This window comes from Euprymna scolopes, chromosome 32, assembly GCF_053919585.1.
Source record: "Euprymna scolopes isolate OS-2025 chromosome 32, ASM5391958v1, whole genome shotgun sequence".
Taxonomy (NCBI): domain Eukaryota; kingdom Metazoa; phylum Mollusca; class Cephalopoda; order Sepiida; family Sepiolidae; genus Euprymna; species Euprymna scolopes.
In genome coordinates, this window is record NC_136513.1 from 91723230 (window position 1) to 91746901 (window position 23672).

Sequence of the window (23672 nt, forward strand, 5' to 3'; positions counted from 1 at the left end):
GATAGAGAGTGGGGAAAATAATATATAGTGGTTGCTGCTAGAATGTTATGATAGATGTGTAATATGAGTCCTGAAACGAAGCCTTGCGCAGGCCTTTCATAGAATAGATCTGATAGGTTTAGAGGAAGATTACTTCTGGACAGTATTTGGGGACATGTACAGAAAAAGGAGACTTTGTTGGTATGGTCACGTTGGAAGAATGGATGAAAGGGCTTGAGTTAATGAATGTAGAACAGTTGAGATAGTAGGGTCAGTTGGTAGGGAAAACATGGAAGGAAGTGATAAGGATGGATTTGAGTTAAAAATTTAATTATTCATCAATGGAAAACTTACATCAAATCTGTTGCCAAGATTGCTGGAAAAATGATTGCATTATTCCATTGTTCTAGAAGATATCTCACTCCCGATGCAATCCTCCATCTCTTTAAGAGCCAAATACGCCATAAAATGGAGTCCTGCTGCCACATCTGGGCAGGAGCTGCTCAGAGCACACAATTCTGCCTTGACGGAGTTCAAGGCCGACTTCAAAACTTAGTAGAGGATGCCCTTTTCTCTTTTCTGTAACCTCTTTCCTACAGAAGAAACATTGTGAGCCTTTTACTGCCCTGTCGTTATTTTTGTGGCAAGTGCTCGTTATAGCTTCAATCTATAGTCCTCCACACCAAACTTTCACAAAAGCACTCATCTGCCTACAACCATTATCAACAATTTCCACCACTCTCTATCTGTACCTAAATTTAAACGCAAGTTCCATGAACAATGCTTTTTTCCTAGAACTGCCTGCCTGTGGAACTCCGTTCTGCTGGTCTGCTTTTCACCCGACTACAATATTGTTGTCTTCAAGTCCAATGTAAACAAGTTCCTGTTGAGCCGTCCCCTTAAATAATCGAGTTCTACCCAATTTCTACCACTACCGATCATTTTGCTGTTGCCTCACTGACTATTTCACATTTGTTAAGCCTTATCCTCAAGTGGCCTTCAGGCCTTGATAAAAAAGAAAAAGAAAATAAGCATTGACTTTAAAAAGAACAGAAACATGCTGAACCCCTATCAAAAAACTGAACAAGATCAATTCTTACCTATTTTCATCTTCTCCCGTTTGAGGACCCTTTGAAAAGTAGAAAAGAAAACAAATTAATTTTATCTTTGGATGATATGTTTATGATGATAAAAGAAAAGTTAAGAACTACACAAGACACATCCATAAAGCTGATGTATTTTTTTTTTCAGCATTGCCTCGGACAGCTTATGGACATACTTTTTTTTTTTTTGTAATACTTATTCGGGTTTGTATTACTGTACACATAGATTCGATAAAGTTGTCAAAACAACAAATATATAACAAATAAATGTTATCAAAGGCAAGATAAGTTACTTTTCTACCCAACTGGATATGCTTTTAGTGTTTATATTTAATGTAACATGCTTATTCAGCTCGAAAAAAATACAGTGTTTACTGATGTATTGGAAAATTCAAAATGGCGACCGACTCTTCCTCGGAAATGGTAAGTTTGGGAAAAGGAGTTATAAATAAAAAACAGTCAAAATACTGTTAAAAACCCGCCGAATATATGTCAGGTAACATATATTGAGCAAGTTTCTAACAGTATTTTGTCTGGTTTTTTATTTATAACTCATTTTCCCAAACTTACCATCTCAAAGAATGAAATTTGATTATTTTAGGAAGGGAAGGGAAAGCAATTACCAAATTAGGAATGAATGGCCTCTATTCTGTCTCGAAAGACAATGGATACCCTCTGTCAGGGTGTTTGCATGTGTAATTGTGAAGGAAAGACTGCGCATTCCCAATCACACCTCTCCTGAATCGTTATTGCCTAATTTAAGCGGCAAGGAAAAATCCAGGACGACTGAAAACAATGCTGAGATAAGCAGAGAGCACATACAGCACCTGGTGCTCAAATGGTCACCCATTTTAGTACTGACCAGGTTCAACGATGCTTAACTTTAGTGATCTAGTGGGAATTGATGTGTCAGTGTGATCATGCTGTATCACTCCAAATTAGGAATCAAATAGCAAATAATTCAAACTTTTGTCAAAGCAATGATCAAATGGATATGAAATGGATATGGATCAGATCTAACACATCAACTCTGGTCCTCTGAGTTAGTGAACCTTATTACACCAAAGTTTGGTGAACAACTGATGATCAATCGGCCAGGTTGATTTGGCTTTGTTGAGAGTCCCAAGAGGTCCATCCTTCTGAGCATTGTCTCCTCTCTGTGGAGAATAGTTAGCTTATTTCTAACTGCCTGAGGCGTCCCAACCACAGAATGCCGACGAAACTGCCCAGGCGCTTTTAAATAGGCCAGGGTATCCCCTTTGTTAGAGTAACTGGTTTGATTCTCCCATCCTCCTTCCGACCTTGTGTCACATCTTCCTGTGGTGAGAATGAAGTAAATACTCACAGTCTAGTCTTTTATCAACAAATTTTCAGCTCAACAAAGCACAACAAATACTTTGACATACATACTCTCTTAGTCAAAGAATCACTACTTAAAACAGCCCGTGGGAGAAACCTACACACGGAACTTTTCTTACTCAGCAGGAGTTTAAGACATGCCGAAAATATTTCAACAGAAATATTTCTGGACTCACTTTACCGTTGAACAAACTTTTAAACTCTCTTTACCTTCCGGTGTCTTTGGTAAATCAAAAGAGTATAATTTATTCATATGAATTACGTTGTTTATTGAATTTGCGTTTTTCTTCTTTGCTTGTCTTTTACGCAGTTAATTTTTGATAATTTCTCTGCACACGTCCTTAATTAAAATTACATTAAATTACAATATATCTAAACATCACCAACAAATCGTGGAAGAAAAATATGTAAAAAAAAACAAAAAAACAAAAAACAAAAAACTGCATACAAACCTTGGAATCGATGTCGTCATAGACTTTCTCCAACTTTTTGATTAATTTAGCATTTTCTTCCTCTAACCTAGAAACGAATTTATATATATATATAAAGAGGCATGAATTTTATTAAAAAAATAATAACATAACGCATAAATTTTATTTTCAAAAACAAAAAAAAATGATCAAACTTTCTTTATGAATGCAGTTTGTGAAAGTGTTAGGCCAAAGTTCTTTTTTTAGTTTTTTTTTTTTGCTTTTGAAGAGCTCCTTTTTCCCCCTTTTCCCCCCCTTTTTCTTTGTGGCGTCGATGGGTTCAGGGTCGTCTGAGGAAGTCACATTGACTGAAACAGATGGCTGTTTGTAGCGACCATATGTAACTGTTTACCCTAGAATAAAAAAATATTTTGCTCTTGTTAGTGAGCACTGTCTAACCCTAACCTCGTTGTATTCATTAGTCCCGACTTTTGAACATCTCAAACCTATATATATATATATATATATATATATATATATATATATATATATAAAAATTTTTCTCTCTCCTCTTTCTCTTCCTTGATCTTTCTTATTTATATTTATGTCTCGGAAGTAGAGTGAAAAGCATATCTTATTTTTCTTTTATTAATATTATTGGAATCTTTTCTTTATTCCTTGTACACATTTTTGTAAATTATTCCATGGATTTCTGCCTTTGGATTATTATAGACCATCTTCTTCCAAATATGGGATTTCCTGGGATTTTACTTGTACAAATGGAAATTCTTTTAACTTTCTTGAAGTTTTAAATTTGGATTTTACCGTCACTGGATTTTTTATCTTCCACCAGACTATCCATTCATGTGTAATCACCTTTTTCTTCACCATATTCCCTCTGCTTCACTGTTTTGTTTTCAAGTAAGATCTTTGACTTACTTGTTGTTTCATCAAATACTTCTGCATGCAAAATCCGATCCCGCATTTTGCTAATTCCTACCCTCTGATGAGAAGGAAAGTATTTCTTTGAAACTCCGCGGATTAAGGACTATCCATTTATCTAGTGTTTCACTTTTCAAATTAAATATGTTTTTAACTCATTTCAAAGTGTTTTTTAACATATTTTATTAACTGTTTGCTTGTATATATATATATATATATATATATATATTTGTGTTGAGATGATTAAGCGAAATCGGAACTTTTATTGGTATTTGAATCAGTATCAGAATCAGAAAAAACTTGTACCTATTTTTAAACTAATAATAAAATTAAAAGCTATAGATCATCCCTTACAAGCGTATTTTTACGTTTGGGAAAATATATGCACATTTAACATGTGTTTTTACAATTATTGGGAAAAACAACTTTATAGTTAAATATTTACAAATTTATAAAGAATCGGAATCGGGGAATTTAGTAAGGAATTGGTAATCGTATCAAAATCAAGAAAAATATTGGAATCGTCCCATCACTAATATATATTAAGATTTAACCGTTAGAAAGACCAACAGACGAGTGTGAAATTGTTTTTAATAAATATTGCTATTTATTAAAAATAAAATTAAAAAAATTTTTTTTTTCTTTCAAATAATAAGATATTCATCTTCAGGAAATTAGACAGTTTGTCCTTTTTTTTTTGTGTCCAATTTCTTGAAGAGGAATATTTTATTAATCAAAAATTTTGGAAAAAAAATTTCAATTTTATTTTTAATAAATAGCAATATTTATTAAAAACAATTTCACACTCGTCTGGTCTTTTTAACCATTAAATCTTAATTTATTATCGAGTGTTTATGCAGTAAATTCATTTTCTAATCAGCACTGTCTATTCTGATATGGTCCCTAGAAAGGGATATATATCGTTTGAAAGTAGTTGAGCGGTCTTGCTTTAATTCGAATATTAAATTTGATATGTTGCAGTACGGACGAGTAGCTTAGACACAGCAGAGTTCATAGTGTGAGACCGTGTACCTTTCAACATCTGAATATTTACCTCTCTCCCACCACGAGAGGATGTAACACAAGGTCGAAAGGTGGAAAAATGGGCCAGGGCCCAAAAAGGAGAAGTAATCTGGCCCTGTAAAAATAAGTCTGAGCAGCCCTATTGACATTCCTCGATGAGGGCGTCTCAGACAACTAGCGATAAACTTCCTCCTCCCGAAAGTCGGGAGGTAAGGCCTGGGAAGGTGGACCTCCTAGAACTACTAAGAACATCTGTATCAGTTTAACAGCAAAAAGGCCACCAGTTTCTGTCAAATTGATTGTCGAACCTTTTGACATCCTCAAAATGTCTCTACCAGCTGGTATTTATGGCTTCATCAACCAATCGCAGTATTGCAGGAGAAAAAGCCTAGATGTTCATCATGACAATAGTATTTCATAAGCATTGGATAATCATCCAAAATGACGTTCATGGAACTGTAAATAAAATTCACAATCCTTTTTGCAATTCAACCTTGCTTGGTACAAATAAAGTTGAATATCCTTACATCATTTGTAGACATTTATGCTGACGACACTACCATTTATGGTAGCACATCTAAGACAGTAAACGACCAAGTTCTCTCTGATTCTCTCTCCTCTGATCTTGAGCACGTAGTACAATGGGGAAAGGAGTGGCTGGTTACTTTTAATGCATCTAAAACCAAGCTTCTCTCTTTACATCATCAACATTCTGATCCACATCTGGCATCAATTGAAATGAATGGCTCTCGTCTTCAGGAGGCCTCAAGTTTTGACAAGCTTCTGGGCTTGACCATTACTCCTGATCTTAAATGGAACACGTACATCAAATCTGTTGCCAAGGCCGCTGGAAAAATGGTCGGATCTTTCTATCGATCCGGTAGATATCTCACTGCTGATGCAATTCTCTATCTATATAAGAGCCAGGTACATCCAAGAATGGAATACTGTTGCCACATCTGGGCAGCAGCTGCTAGAAAGGACTTGTCCTGCCTTGGTAGAGTTCAAAATAGACTTCGTAGCCTCGTAGGAGATGTCCTTTTCTCTTCCCTACAACCTCTATCTCACAGAAGAAATGTTGCGAGTTTGTCTCTGATGTATCATTATTTTCATGGAAAGTGTTCGACTGGGCTTAAATCTATGGTCCCCCCTCGCCAAACTTTCACAAGAAACACTTGTCTATCTGAAAACACTATCAATAATTTCCCCCACTCTTTATCTGTGCCTAAACCTAAACATAGATTCCATGAATAAAGCTTCTTTCTTAGAACTGCACGCCTGTGGAATTGTCTTCCGTTTTCCTGCTTTCCGGCTGACTACAATATGGTTGTGTTCAAGTCTAACGTAAATAAGTTCTTGATGAGCCGTTCTATATAAGTTATCAAATTTACCGAATTTTCATTACTAATGATTACTATATTGTCCAATTTCTACTGTACATTCTTTAACCCTTATCCTTGAGTGGCCTCTTAGCCTTGATAATGTGGTGATGCCTGTGTAAAAAAAAAATATCCTTGGATAACCAATAGTCTTGATTTTATTGTCATTTAATGATATGCAGGGCCATTTTGGTGATCGTTTCATCAGTAACAAAAGTGATCTTAACTAGGCTTCACACTCACCAGATTCTAATCCTCTAGATTTTTATTTGTAGGGTTATCTGAAAGATGTATATCAGTACAATTTCCTGATTTCTGAACTAAATAAGGTTATTGCACCCCAAATCAACCGTACCCAGTATGAGGTGCAGTTGCAATGCAAAAATTGCATGTTTGGAGCATATCATCGAATCGTAATAAAACAAAGACTGTTGGACATTCATAACTGAAAGTTGATGGACAATATATATATATTATTCCTTAATTGGAATTCATTTTTGAGATGAGCATTATATATATTAATTCATTTTTATTTCGGACTATTATTCTCATCTTTATTAGTTGTTGTTTTTTATCTTTTATTGGTTTTGTTTATTCACAACATTTCGGCCAACTATTCCTCTGGCCTTCGTCAGGTGGTAACCGCGACGGATAGGAACTTTGAATCTCCTAATTGCATTCTCAGCCATCACTGCCATCCGTAGTTGTTGTCGCCTCACCACATTTTGGCCAATTAACCTCTGGCACGCTTTGGGTGGGATTGAAACCGCTATCTTCAGACAATGGCCGAAACGTTGTGAATAAACAAAACCAATAAAATATCAAAAACAACAACTAATAAAGATGAGAATAATAGTCCGAAATAAAAATAAATTAATATGTTGATGGACAAGTCAGACATTAGAACAGGCTGGAGGGCATGATAAAACGAAAGTAAACATTCAAGTGTTACCGTGTGACATCTCGGTGAATGCGGTCCAACTCGACTCGCTGCTTTTCATCTTGGTTTCTGGCCAATTTCATCATTGACCGTTCTTCGGACAATTCCAACTACAAAAGAAAATTTCAAGAAAAAAAAAAAAGAACAAATCTGTGTAGAAGAAAAATAAACCAGCAGAAAAATACATTTTTGGCAATAGTATGTGTTCACTATCATACTGTACTGAAACAGCATTCACTCTATGTGAACTAAAGTGGCTTCCTCTGAAGGAGGAAGTTCTATGGGAGTTTGAAATTCATAAGCAGTCACCAGTTGCATGTATATCCCTTGTCAGAGGAGATGACGACGTTAGGTTTTTGCAACTCTTGTTAACACCCTCCTATATACAGCGGCTGGTATTTTCAAATAGTCACCCATCTGGTACTAACCAGGCTCAACATTGCTTAACTTCAGTGTCAACATGATTATGTAGTATATGTGTTAAGTGTCACCGAATGAGCTACAGCTAAGTGTGGGGTTCTTTTTATAAATTGGCTGTTTGGAGAGGATAAAACTGTTGACATATTTGCAATGTGTGCGGAAGAGTCCACTAGACGTGCACAGTGTGATTATGGGTTGAAGTTATGCGTTGCATGGAGAGAAATCATACGAGAATGATACAATGGTTGCATAAGGTGAGTCTTGGAAATTGACTTTATTTATTTATTTTTTTTTTTACACAGGCATCACCACATTATCAAGGCCAAGAGGCCACTCGAGGATAAGGGTTAAAGAGTGTACAGTAGAAATGGACTTTATTTATCCCCCCTTTTCTAAAACCTATTATCATTTCCTCCCTATGTTTTCCTTACGCTTCTCCATGAACTGACCCTGCTATCTGAACTGTTCTACATCTACTAACCCAAGCATTCTCATCCATTTTTTTTTAACATAGTCATACAATCGAAGTCTGCTTTTCTGCATACATTTCCCTAAACTGTCCAGATTTAATTTTTCTCTGAGGTCAACAGATCTAAGCATGTCTTTAAGATTCGCATTACGCATCCATCATATCATTCTCATATTATTTCTCTCCATGCAACGAATATCCTCAACCCTCACTTCCTCTGAGGTCATCAGATCTAAGCCTGTTTTCAAAACTCATATTACACATCCATTGAATCATTCGCATATCATTTCTCTCCATAGCATCAAAGTGAACAAAGTCTATGTTAACTGTGCTATGTTGCTAGTTCTGTGCAGTTCTAGGAGGTCCACTCTACCAGGCGTTGCCTTCCCTCTTTACGAAGGGGTTAGTTTATACCTAACTGTCTGAAGTGCCTCTACTGGAGAATGCAGATGGGACTGCCCAGGCATTCTTTATGGACCAGAGTGCTCCTCTTCTGGGATGCTGGCTCTTCAATACCACTTTCTGGTCATAATGTCACATCTTCATGCAAGTGTATCCTCAAGTATGTAAAAAATATTTTCCACCACCAAATTAAAAAACAAAAAAACGTATATTCAGAACATCTGGAAGTTTCGTTGTATATCCTGTTGTCTTGACAGGCCAAGAGCAGGATCACTTCATGATGGTCACTCATATGGCGTTCCATTAATAAACCAAAGTCGTTGAGGAAGTCTTGCATGTTGAGATATATTGCTCCGTGGTGGATGATCACAATACAAATCTGTTAAGAAGACAGGCATATTTTGACCGCTTGTGATCCCCTGCCGATAATGCTTCATACAAGAAATCTTCTCAACCACTGATAGCCATGGCTAATAATACACTACCTGAAAGCACTTTGGTCAAACTCCTCGGATTAAGATTCACAGGCAACATGAATTGGTGCAAATACATTGAGGTAATTACCAAGGCTGTTGCAAAGAAGGTGGGCTCTCTCTACCATGCTAGAAGATTACTCACACCTGAGAGTATCCTGTATCTCTACAAAGCCACTATTCGCCCATGCATTGAGTATTGTTGCCAAATCTGGGCTAGTGAATCTGCCACTAGTCTCTTGCTCCTAGACAGGGTTCAAAAGGAGTCGCCAATCTAATAAGTCCTGCACTATCAATCAAACTCCAACCTCTGTCCTACTGATGAAATGTTGCCTGTCTTACAATTATTTTAATAGAAAGTATTCTGACAAACTCCAAGCACTTGTGCCCCTCTGACGTAAATACTTCCGACTAACCCGACAAGCAGCAAAATCCCACCCCTACACTGTAAAGATTCCTAGATGCCGGAAAGCCTTCTACTCGAATAGTCTCTTTCCTTGAACTGCTTCACTTTGGAATTCCCTCCCTGGTCCCTGCTTCTTTAACTGTCCTGACATGCAGAAGTTCAAGTGTAATGGAAACAGACATGTCGCTGCTCAACTCCCTACATAGTATCCCTGCATAATTGGTTCCAAGTGTTAGCCCCTTACATCAAAGTGGCACTATTTATTGTTTGGGGTGAAAAAGCAATAAAAAAAAAATAGCCAGGGTATGTCACCAATTGTATTATTGATGAGTGTGCAAAATTGTCGACACAAGTTACATTAAATATTAGCGACATTTGAAAAAGGAAACATCATTAGGCCATGGTGTCATTTGTTATCCCTTCTGTTGAGGCCAACTTGTTTGAGAATCAGCAGGAAGCCAGAGATGTCTAGGTCTGTCAAATAATATTGTTGACAGCACTGTTCTACATGATAAGGTGTGGAATTCAAAAGTATGTTACAGAAGTACACGTCATGATTCTGGGGCCATGACTGCCACGAATTGTTGCCATGAGGCAACTGTATTCATTGTCTCTGGAGGAGTCCATTATTTCTTGAAATGAGTAGATCAACTTATCTCATAACTCAGTTCCTGGTGAACAGCAGTCTGATATGAACACATATTGATAGTGTTCATGTATTAAAAAAAAAAAATGCATGTTATAGAAGTACACGTCATGATTGTGGGGCCATGACTGCCACAAATCACTGCCATGATGTTTAGATGTAACTGTATCTATTCCATACTAGCAGGGCGCCCAGCTTTGTCCAGTCATAAAATATGCTGAAATATGATATTTTAATTTATACAGATTTCATATTTATTATATATTATTATAGAGCTAATTTTTTATTGATTATTATATTGTACCCAATATATAGTAGTAACTGAAAATCAAAAATGACTTGGATGCCATCAACTAGAATTGAAACCAAAGCATAAAGCCTGCAGCCTTAGTCGTTACTGTTTGAACTATTATCAGATGGATAAGAAATAGTTAAAAATGAACCAACTGTCGTCCGCAGGGGTTACTTAGCTAAGGTTTAATGCGCCGTGTACAAGTTGAGCAACACATAGGCCATTGCTGAATCATGGGCAAGGTTGGATCATAAGTTTGATCTGATGTATGTGAAACGTGCGTTCGCCCATTGGCACATGAGTGAAGGGATGGAAGAAGGTGAGTTTTCCGAGGCCTGAGAGGATTTGACTGCATCGGAGAAAGATTATGAAGAAGTTGGAATTGATTTTGTTAAGGCAGAGGATGAAGAGTAATGTGAAGAATATTGATAGATGTTAAAAATATTTTTAAAACATTTTCCTTCTGTTTTCTTACCATTTCTCATATAAACGTATATTTGCGCATACATACAACTTTAAGTCGATTTATACCAAGTTCCAATTTTTTTTTAAATTTTGACCCTTTAGCAGCTATTTTTACCGGCTTATATATATATATATATATATATATATATATATATATATATAGTCTTTGAAGTTTTTAACCTTTAAAACTATACAAAAAAAATATTTTTTATCATTCGTTAGAAAACCATCTAGTCAGTAAGTCATTTAATCACCTGCAATCACTGCATCAACTCGCTCTCGAATTTACTATAATACCAATAATTTATTTTTCAAGGGATCATCAGTTGTTTACCATGAAACACTGTTTCGGGGATTTATATAGATATATATTACAACAATTGATAAGAAATAAAATCATTTGACCCACCTTGCACCACTCTTCAACGTTGCATCTCGGAGATGCACTTTGAAAAAAAGTGGAGACAGACAGACATAGTGAATTTTATGAATTAGATTAGTCCATACGTGTCGAGCAACTGACCAATGGATTCTGCACACTCTTGAACTTGTGGCAAATCTGATCCAATCAAAACTAGATGCAGAAGAGGAATGGACCAACAGAGAAAAAAGATTTTGGGAATTGTGTATAAAAACCTTGCCAGTGAGAGTTGAGGATAGGTGTTGCATGGAGCGAAATGATATAAGAATCATATGATGAGTGTTAAACTTATCAGAATTTTTAGAATTTATAAAAGATTTTGTTTTTTACTTCTAACTTCAACGTCATTAATACCAGAAATACAACTTTTTAGGAAATTACAGTTTCCCCTTTCAATCTTTTCATGACCATATAGAAATAGTTCAAAAGATGGCATCTTCTTTACCTTGAGGGACTGCACAGCTGATTTGAACTCGGCTTCTTGATGTTTGAGATGTTCAGTTAGTTCTTGTAACTCGTGAGCCTCTCGTGCCTAAAAAAAAAGATAAAAGAAAGAAATTTAAAAAAGCAATTTGTTGTCGTTGTAATAATAATAATAATAACAAATAATAATAATTACTATTTTTCTAATTATATTTTTTGTTTAATGTCTTTTTTAAGAAAATCACTTCAGACAAGGTGTGAAGCCACTTGATGTAAGGAGATAACAAGATTGAAAGATGATTATCGTAAAAACAGGAAATGCTTATTGGCCTTAGTCTTTAAAAGACTAAGGCTATAGTAGGAGGAAAACAGTCAGCAAGAAGGGAGTTCCACAAAAGAAAGAAGCTACTGAAATAGGAAGTTGTATTTCAATGAGGTATCACAACAGCGAACTAGACCAACGAGCCAAACGAGATGAAAAAAAGAAAGCAAGGAATAGATTGGACAATTCTGTAGAACACGACATCCCAATATTTATATAAAAAAAAAAAACTGAGACTAGCAAAATCACGTCTGTGAGAGAAAGGTTACAAAGAAGAAGAAGAAAAGGTGGGGGCCAATCAAATTACAGATATGTTTCTGTACCTTATCAAGAACCCTCAAATGGGATAGAGATTCACCAGCCCAAATATGACAATAATACTCTATACATTAGGAGTAGCGAATCTTTTGACAGAGGATTCCATTCTAGGTCAATTGCTCTTGACATATCAACGGCCTTTGATACGGTATTGCCAAAAGGCCTAGATCCCTAACTATGGTAAAGCTGGAAATGTCTTCTTAATTGTTAAATCATTTCTCTCTGATAGGTTCATAAGAGTAGTGGTGTATCAACAGAAATCAGAAGCTCACAGAATTAATGCTGGAGTCCATCAAGGGTTCATCCTGGGCCCAACTCTCTTCCTGATCTTCACCAATAAACTCCCAAATCATATTCTTAGATCATTTATAGATATTTATGCAGATGACGCTACCATCTATGGCAACATTTCAAAGGCAGTAAACGACCAGGTTCTGATTCTCTCTCCTCTGATCTTGAGTACATGATGCAATGGGGAAAGAGGTGGCTGGTTAATTTTAATGCATCTAAAACCAAGCTTCTATCTTTACATCATCCACAATCCTTGTCTGGCATTAACTGAAATGAATGGTTCTTGTCTTAGAGAGGCTCTATGTTTTGACAAGCTTCTAGGTTTGATCTTGACTCTTGATCTGAGATGGAACATGTACATCAAATCCATTGCCAATGCTGCTGGAAAAATGGTGAGATCGTTCTACCGCTGCAGTAGATATCTTACTGCTAATGTTATTCTCTACCTGAATAAGAGCCAAGTACACCCAAGGATGGAGTATTGTTGCCACATCATGGCAGGAGCTGCTAGAAGTACCTTATCCTGCCTTGACAGAGTTCAAAATAGACTTTGTAGCTTAGTGGTGGATGCCCGTTTCTCTTCCCTGCAACCTCTTTCCCACAGAAGAGACGTTGCGAACCTGTATCTGCTTTATCGTTATTTTCAAGGCAAGTGCTTGGCTGAGCTCCAATGTATGCCTCCCTTGCCAAACTTTCATGAAAAACACTTGTCTAGCTGAAACCACTATCAATAATTTCCCCCACTCTTTATCTGTGCCTAAACCTAAACGTAGATTCCATGAACAAAGCTTCTTTCTAAGAACTGCACGCCTGTGGAACTCTCTTCCATTTGCCTGCTTTCCAGCTAACTACAATATGGTCATCTTAAAGTTCAACGCGAATAAGTTCTTCATGAGCCGTTTCCCTTAAGTAATCAAATTTACCAAATTTCCACTAGTAATGCTTGCTACGATATTGTCCCATTGACTTCTGTACATGCAATCCTTATCCTCGAGTGGCCTCCGTGCCTTGATAAGTGGTGACTCTTTGTAAAAAAAAAAAAATACACGGTTTTATAGTAGATAGAGAATATCCTCATGTGTGCGAAAGTGTTTAGAGGGATAAAGAGAACCTTATCAGAAGGAGACATATCAATAAATCTAATATACGTACACCAAGAAAAATTTTCCGAGAAAGAAACCTCAATGTTTCAGAGTCGATTTTTCTTTAAGAGCAGATCCATCTACGAGAATCTCAGGAAGCAAACGGACACGCTTATGAAAAATGAATATAGCAAAGACAGGAGATGCTTATTGACCTTAGTATTGAAAAGACCAAAGCAAAAAATAGGAGGAAAACAGTGAGCAGGAAGAGAGTTCCATCAGCCTGCGATTCTTGGAAAGAAGCTTCTGGAATAGGAAGCTGTATTACAATGAGGTATCAAAACCGTGAATTAATGAAGACCACTAGATCGAGTCAAACGAGCTGGAACAAAGGAAGCAGGGAATAGATCAGACATTCTAGAGAACGCATGTCATAATAGTATTTATAAAAAGACTGAGACTAGCAACATCACGTCTGTGTGAGAAAGAGGTTGCAGTGAAGAAGAAAGGTAGATATCTCACTAATGATGCAATTCTATATCTGTATAAAAGCCAAGTACGTCCAAGGATGGAGTATTGCTGCCATATCTGGGCTAGAGCTGCTAAAAACAGCTTATCCTGCCTTGACAGAGTACAAAATGGCTTAGTGGAGGATGCCCTTTTCTCTTCTCCGCAGCCTCTCTCCCACAGAAGAGACATGGCGAGCCTGTCTTTGTTTTATTGTTATTTCCATGGCAAGTGCTCGTCCGAGCTCCAATCTCTGGTCCCTCCCTTGCCAATCTTTCACGAAAAACACCCGTCTAGCTGAAACCACTGTCAGTAATTTTCCCCACTCTTTATCTGTGCCTAAATCAAAACGTAGATTCCATGAACAAAGCTTCTTTCTTAGAACTGCACACCTGTGGTACTCTATTCCGTTTGTCCGTTTCCGACCTAACTGCAACTTGGTTGTCTTCAAGTCCAACATAAACAAATTCCTGGTGAACCGCCCCTTAAGTAAGACACTTTATCAAATCTCCAATACTAACAATTACTACGATACTATCCCATTGATTACTGTACACACAATAACCCTTATCCCCGAGTGGCTTCCGGGCCTTGATAAGCGGTGACCTCCATGTTAAAAAAAAGGGAGGGGGGGGCAATCAAATTACCAATATGACAACATTCCACATCTAATTACCCAATAATTCCTGTGCATTGTTTCATTATCACCGTATTCGCTTTAACGACTGATTTACAAGCTAGTATATGCTGGATAGCTTTTAGAAATGACTTCTAGTCTAACCTATCTCTGGCCAAGCCTTTATTTATCCTTCTTACTCTCAAATCCATCTTTATCAATTCCACCCATCTTTTTCTTGGTCTTCTCCTGCCAACTGAACCGGCTAATTCAACTGTTCTACATCCTCTAACCCCAGAACTCTCATCCATCATCGTCAATAATACGATGAATGTCCCAAAAGTAATGCCTCCTATTTTTTTATTCCTTCTGAACGTAAATAAATCAGAGAGGATTGCAAATTGCATTGTTATGATGACTGAACGTATGCATTCATGACCTGAAAATTTCGTCTCTCTGTTGTAAATATTGACAGTGTGAGACTCTAAGAAAGCAACCCTTGTCATGGACGAACATCAGAAGCAGAAATGCGTCATTGAATTCCTTCATGCATAAAATACTGAATGGATCAACATTCACCGGCGCCTGTTGAACGTTTACGAAGCTGATGCAGTTGATGCCAGCATAGTAAGGAGATGGGTTCGTCGATTTCAGGGTGTCGACAGAGATGTGAATGACAAAGCATGCTCCGGACTTTTACGACTGGGGCATCAAAAGAGGCTGGCAAAATGCATTGAGAATGGAGGTGACTATGTAGAAAGAATAAACCGTGGAACACAAAAGGTCGTTTGTTTTAAATGTACCACTCCTATCTTCGTAGCTTTTCCACATTTTTGTTTTTGAGTTAAAAAATCTGAGGCCTTACTTTTGGAATGACTCTCGTACAAACATTGACCTATAAATATGAAGATATAGAAAAGAAATCTCATAAACAAACATGGACGTTAATACAAATCATTTAATCCCACAAAAAAACATGAATGATAAAAATAAAAGTTCAGTAATGATTAAAAGCCACGGCCATGGAGGAAAACAAGAAAAAATCTGCATTGCCCAGTCGTAAAATACGCTTAAGATATTTTAATTTATGCAAATTTCGTATTTATTATTATAGATTATCTAGTGATTATTATATTGTGCCCAATATTGATTATTATATTGTACCCAATATTGATTATTATATTGTGCCCAATATTGATTATTATACTATACCTAATATTGATTATTATATTGTACCCAATATTCATTATTATATTGTACCCAATATTCATTATTATGTTGTACCAAATATTATTATATTGTACCTAATATTGATTATTATATTGTACACTATATTGATTATTATATTGTACCTTATATTGATTATTATAATGTACCTAATATTGATTATTATATTGTATCACATATTGATTATTATATTGTACCCTATATTATTATATTGTACCTAATATTGATTATTATATTGTACCCAATATTGATTATTATATTGTACCTAATATTGATTATTATATTGTACCTAATATTGATTATTATATTGTACCCTATATTATTATATTGTACCTAATATTGATTATTATATTGTACCCAATATTGATTATTATATCGTACCCAATATTGATTATTATATTGTACCCAATATTGATTATTATATTGTACCCAATATTGATTATTATATTGTACCTAATATTGATTATTATATTGTACCTAATATTGATTATTATATTGTACCCTATATTATTATATTGTACCTAATATTGATTATTATATTGTACCCAATATTGATTATTATATCGTACCCAATATTGATTATTATATTGTACCCAATATTGATTATTATATCGTACCCAATATTGATTATTATATTGTACCCAATATTGATTATTATATCGTACCCAATATTGATTATTATATTGTACCTTCTATTGATTATTATATTGTACCCAATATTGATTATTATATTGTACTCTATATTGATTATTATATTGTACCTTCTATTGATTATTATATTGTACCTAATACTGATTATTATATTGTACTCTATATTGATTATTATATTGTACCTTCTATTGATTATTATATTGTACCTTATATTGATTATTATATTGTACCCAATATTGATTATTATATTGTACTCTATATTGATTATTATATTGTACCTTATATTGATTATTATATTGTACCTTATATTGATTATTATATTGTACCTAATATTGATTATTATATTGTACCCAATATTGATTATTATATTGTACCTTATATTGATTATTATATTGTACCTTATATTGATTATTATATTGTACCCAATATTGATTATTATATTGTACCTAATATTGATTATTATATTGTACCCAATATTGATTATTATATTGTACCTAATATTGATTATTATATTGTACCCAATATTCATTATTATATTGTACCCAATATTGATTATTATATTGTACCTTCTATTGATTATTATATTGTACCTTATATTGATAATTATATTGTACCCAATATTGATTATTATATTGTACTCTATATTGATTATTATATTGTACCTTATATTGATTATTATATTGTACCTTATATTGATTATTATATTGTACCTAATACTGATTATTATATTGTACCCAATATTGATTATTATATTGTACCTTATATTGATTATTATATTGTACCTTATATTGATTATTATATTGTACCTAATACTGATTATTATATTGTACCCAATATTGATTATTATATTGTACCTAATATTGATTATTATATTGTACCCAATATTGATTATTATATTGTACCCAATATTCATTATTATATTGTACCCAATATTGATTATTATATTGTACCTTCTATTGATTATTATATTGTACCTTATATTGATAATTATATTGTACCCAATATTGATTATTATATTGTACCCAATATTGATTATTATATTGTACCCAATATTGATTATTATATTGTACCCAATGTTGATTATTATATTGTACCTTCTATTGATTATTATATTGTACCTTCTATTGATTATTATATTGTACCTAATATTGATTATTATATTGTACCCAATATTGATTATTATATTGTACCCAATATTGATTATTATATTGTACCCAATATTGATTATTATATTGTACCCAATATTGATTATTATATTGTACCTAACATTGATTATTATATTGTACCTAACATTGACTATTATATTGTATCCAATATTGATTATTATATTGTACCTTATATTGATTATTATATTGTACCTTCTATTGATTATTATATTGTACCTAATATTCATTATTATATTGTACTTAATATTGATCATTATAATGTACCCAATATTGATTATTATATTGTACCCAATATTGATTATTATATTGTACCTTCTATATTTTTATAAAGTAATAGGGTTCGTGTGTTTCTGTCTGTGTGTACAGCTCTCCATCATCAACGAAATATAAAGGAGGTAAGAGGGTAGATCTCTCCTGGTAGAGAAACATTAGAACCCATTTTAGGATGTTTCTGTTATAGGAGACATAACAATCTATGCCTAATTTCTTTATATACTAGTCTACAAACCACCCCCATATCGAATGACTTATGCTCATTTGCATATCACATTATATTAAATCTCTTTAACTAATTACCTCGACCTTATTACATATTGGAAATATTCTAATCATTTCAACTGTACTATTTACAAAATCTATTTAACATTTAATTATTTAATATATTTTCATTTAATTTTATATTCGATTTATTTCACTTTACGTATATTATCAAAACAATTCATTGGCGAGCAAAGCTTTATGTTTTGGGATTGTATTGAAAATGTAATGGAAATTTCAATTTCGTTCCGTTTTAATCTTTTATATTTTACTTGCCAATATTATTGAAAGAATACAATTCAACTATCGTAATTTTATATAAATAAACAAAAACAAATATTTTAAAATAAAACTTTATTAAAAAATAAATAATTTTATTTTTAAATGAAAAAAATCAATTTAGTAAAATAATTGTATTAAACACCCCCAGCCTTGTCAGCAAACCTGTAAACCTATAAAAGTTAACATTTCGAATGTAAACAGTGATTTTTCGATTTTGTTAGCGCTTGCCGCAATTAAAGACAATTAAAACGGAACTAACTTTATTTCCATTCTATTTTTTAAACAACCCCCAAAACATAACGCTCTCTTCCAGTTATAGCCAATTTTTTTTTAATTAAATAAAACAGGTCAAAATAAACAGATAAGCGCATTTTCTTTTACATTTTTCTTACAACCAACGTTGTCATTTTAACCAACTGCAGGATATCGTTACTTTTGTGGGGTTGTTTTGAAAATGGCACGGAGATTATAATTTCGTTCCAATTTAATCTTTCTGGTCGAGCCTATTTCGAAAGCCTGTCTTATCATAGATTTGAACTACAAATAATTTATTACATTTTGATTATTACTATCTTAAGACTTAAAGCTTATATTTATTTCATTTTTCTATTTATATATTGAATTAGTTATTTCCAGTCTTATTTAAACTTAGTGCTTTCTTTAAACCGGATGAACCTTTTATAAAAATATGAGTTTAACGTAAAGAACACGAACAAGGTTTTATTCAACTGAATTTCTTCCAGTTTACTAACAAAATATATAAATTTAAAAGAGATATAAATAATAAAATAAAAAGGTTATGTAATTTAAAAGAAATACACGTACTCACAAAAGCAGAACTTTTTTTACACATTTTTTTCTTTAAAACCATAACAATGAGACTAACAATTACCTAGATCTTAGTAATTATTTGTTTTAATAGAACTGTTTTAATTGTACTGTTTACTTAGTTAACCTAAGTTGGTATTACATTTATTTTACATTTACTTTTTTTTTTTAATTATTACTTTTAGACTGTGGCGTTTACACCCGGAAGTAATGAGTCACACGTAGGTCGCTTTTATTCATTCCTTTTGGTCAAGATCAAAGTGTAGTATCTGTTCCGGCAGATACTGCAGGCTATGACTAGCTATGACTAGCAAAGACCAGATGTGGGGGCAACCCCACATGCCTGACCTTTAACCAGCTCCCATTTCCCACCTCTCGGGAGCTGGTCCCCTTTTTCCCTTCCCCCTCCCTTCACTCCCCACATTAAAAATTGGCCTTGTGCCTAATTTGCTCGGTGGGGGAGCAAATAAATACCATCTGTTCTTCAGATGCTGCACTTCATTTTCTTGTTCTCTTTCGGTGGAGGAGAAATCCTTCACGACTGAGACAATTTTTATTTTTGTACCTTTTCTCCACGTTAAAAAACGACCCTGGTGTCTAACTCTGTCCCGTGGGGAGGCATAGTAAATAGGTACAATATAATTGTTTATAATTGTACTATTCAGAAATATTATTTATAGTTCGTCCATTTCAGTTAGTATACATTTCCTTTACGCTTAATTAATTTACAATCATTAATATCGTTAAACAATTCCGTTTAAAACCGAAATTATGCCACCCAAACGAAGTAGAAACGAAAGTGAGGAAGAAAGAATGGAAAGATTGGAAGCTAATAGACTAAGAGTTGCTGCAATTCGCTCCAATGAAAACAATTCAGATAGAGAAAGACGTCTAGAACTTAACAGGATACGTCAAAGAGAAAGGAGAGCAAGACTGTCAGATTTGGAAAGAGAAACCCAACGTGAAGCTGACAGAACTAGACATGCTGTAAGGCGGTTAAATTCATCACAAGATGAAATTCAAGAAAGGCAAAGATATGCACTGGAAAGAGAAGCAATATTACGATCGAATGAATTATATGAGGTAAGTAGACGTACACAAGGTCAGTTGAGAGTGGCTCAACGACATCAGAATGAATCGGAAACCCAACGAAGCTTTCGCCTATACCAAGGGCAACAACGAGAGGCTGCATGGAGAGAGAGTATGACTTTGCCCCAGCAATTGACAGAAAACGAGGCAGCTAGACAACGAATGACTGCTTTGAGACACCATGAAATAGAACACTGCAATAGAAAAGGATTGCTCTACAACAAAAATGACTCTCTTACTACAGCTGATATAGGAAAAATGGACAAAGTATGTCAACATTGCTCAGCTGTAAAATTTAAAGGAGAAACCCCTGGTTGTTGTTGTTCTTCTGGCAAAGTTGTGCTTGATAGCTTTCCACCACTGCCTCAGTTGCTTCAAGATTTGCTCTCCGGCAATGGTCCCATCTCTAAAGATTTTCTGCAAAATCTACGCAGTTATAACAATTGTTTTGCAATGACATCATTTGGTCACAAAATTGTGGCAGTACATGGGTGGAATCCTTCTTTTAGAATTCGAGGCCAGGTTTGCCACCAGATTGGGAGTCTTTTACCACCTGAAGATGAAACAGCAAAGTTTATTCAAGTCTACTTCTTGGATAGTCTGGAAGAGGAACTACATAATCGGGGACGTGACAGTAGACTCAATAGAGACATTCTCCAAAGTCTGACTGAATTTTTACATGAGAACAACAGCTTCATTTGTCAGCTGAAAACAACAAAGGAGAGGATTGAAGAAGAACACTTGGTAGAACATAAAGTTGTCATAAGGGAAGACCGAAGGCCGCAAGAAGAGCATCCACGGCGATTCAATGCTCCAACAACAACGTATGAGATTGGAATATTAATGGAGAATGAACCAACAGCTAACCGGGATATTGTCTTGCGTTTTAGAAATGATACATTAAAATGGATCTCCGAACTACATCCCCTCTACGATACTTTAATGTACCCGTTAATGTACCCCTATGGTTCTCCATCTTACAACATCTACATGAAGGCATCCAATGGGCGAAAAGTTACCCAACAGCAATTTTATTCGTACCATTTAATGACTCGGCCTGGAAACTATTTTCTCTGGTACCGAAGGCTATTTCAACAATGGCTGGTGGATGTGTACTGCAAGATTGAAACAGAACGTTTACAGTTCCTGAGGCGTGAGCAACAGACCCTGAGAGCTGACAATTATAGCAACTTGAGAGATTCAATTCTTAGGGAGGATGGGAATCCAGAACAGTTTGGTCAACGAGTTGTTCTTCCGGCAACTTATACAGGAGGCCCTCGATACATGTTTGAGCGTCAAAGTGATGCCATGGCATATGTTCGGCGAATGGGCCGAGCCGACCTCTTCATCACGTTCACAACAAATCCAAAGTGGACAGAAATTACAGAAAATTGTCTTCAAGGGCAAGACCCTCAGGATCGTCCAGATATTGTTGCCAGGGTTTTCAGGCAGAAGCTAAAAAAGTTACTTGAATTTATTAAAAAGGGAGGATTTGGCAGGTTGAGGGCTTTCCTGTACAGTATTGAATATCAAAAAAGAGGACTGCCGCATGCACACATCCTCACCTGGCAGGCCCCAGAGGACAAACTTCTACCAGAAAAAATGGATCTCTGCATATCTGCAGAGATCCCTGACAAAGAGGAAGATCCTGATCTTCATGCTAAAGTGATGGCACATATGGTGCATGGACCTTGTGGACCATTTAATCCAAATTGTCCATGTACGATTGACAACAAATGTTCCAAAAAATACCCAAAAGAATTTCTTCAGTGTACCAAGCAAGGCCAAGACTCTTACCCCAAGTACAGGCGAAGAAAACCAGAAGATGGAAGCCAGACTGGTACAATAAGGATGAAGAGAAATGGTCGGTATGTTAATCAAGAAATAACAAACCAGTGGATTGTTCCGTACAACAAGGTCCTCCTTCAGCAGTTCAACGCTCACATTAACGTAGAAATTTGCAGCTCGATCCAAAGCATCAAATATGTCCTCAAATACGTGAATAAAGGATGTGATCAAGCAGTGTTTGAACTACAAAGAACTGATGGAGCAGCTAACCAACAAGGCCAAGTACAAAGTCACATTGTGGATGAGATCCAGCAGTTCCAGAATGCAAGGTATGTCGGCAGTTCAGAGGCGGCCTGGAGGATATTGGAACATCCCATCCATGAACATTTCCCCCCAATTGTACAACTTTCTGTTCATCTTGAAAATGGGCAGAATGTCATGTTCTCAGCTGATACTGCTCTGGAACGAGCCCAAGGTCCACCGCCTGCCACAACTTTGACACCATTTTTTCAACTCTGCCATGAGGATGACTTTGCAAGGGGTCTCAAATACGTAGAAGTCCCTGAGTTTTACACTTGGAACAAATCGACAAAGAAATGGATGAGAAGAATGCGTGGGGTACAAGTTGAAGGTGCTGAAAATGATGATGTATGGAAGGCACTATGCATTGGGAGAATCTACACGATTAGTCAAAAAGCAGGGGAGTGTTATTTCTTACGCCTGTTGCTCAATGAGGTTGCTGGTCCAACTTCATTTCAAAATTTGCGAGCATACAATGGTCAGGTGTTTGAAACATACAGAGCAGCGTGCCTTGCTCGAGGCCTTCTAGAAAATGACCATCAATTGCATCAAGCAGTAGGAGAGGCAAGTGCCACTCAATCACCTTCAAATTTGCGAAGCCTATTTGTGATAATTTTAACAGCCTGTGAGCCAAGAAATCCTCTTGAGATCTGGATGGCTTTTCGTGATGTAATATCTGAAGACATTCTTCACAGATACAGGCAAGAAGTTAACAATCCAGAAGCAGATTTTAATGAGGACATCTACAATAAAACTCTTTGTCTAATTGAAGAAAAAGTTCTCCTTATGTGCGGTCAACCATTGGCAAGCTATGGATTACCTGCACCAACGCAAGGGAGAGATGAAAGACTCGCGAGAGAGTATCAACGTGAAGTTACTTATAATCTTGAAGAACTTTCCCTACAAGCAAAAAATATGCAAGAAAAACTGACCGATTCTCAAAGAGAAGTTTACAATTCATTCATGGCAATGTTGGAAGCACAAGGTGAAATGAACAAAAACATGATGTTTCTTGATGCTCCAGGTGGTACGGGCAAGACTTTTGTAATCAATTTGATCCTTGCAAAGATTAGATCCATGAGAAAGATTGTGCTTGCAACAGCATCCAGTGGCATT

The 23672-nt window shown here is 35.3% G+C and overlaps 1 protein-coding gene across 2 annotated transcripts in view; it reads right to left on the reverse strand.

Moving 5' to 3' along the window:
• Positions 1-23672, reverse strand: part of LOC145256496 (uncharacterized) — a 174985-nt gene that overhangs the window by 36598 nt on the left and 114715 nt on the right. For both annotated transcript variants that reach the window (XM_080115447.1, XM_080115446.1), the window contains exons 20-23: positions 11575-11661; positions 7148-7245; positions 2894-2960; positions 1080-1108 (exon numbers count right to left, since the gene is read on the reverse strand). In XM_080115447.1, coding sequence (XP_079971573.1) covers positions 1080-1108; positions 2894-2960; positions 7148-7245; positions 11575-11661 — 281 coding nt within the window. The remainder of the gene's footprint in view (positions 1-1079; positions 1109-2893; positions 2961-7147; positions 7246-11574; positions 11662-23672) is intronic.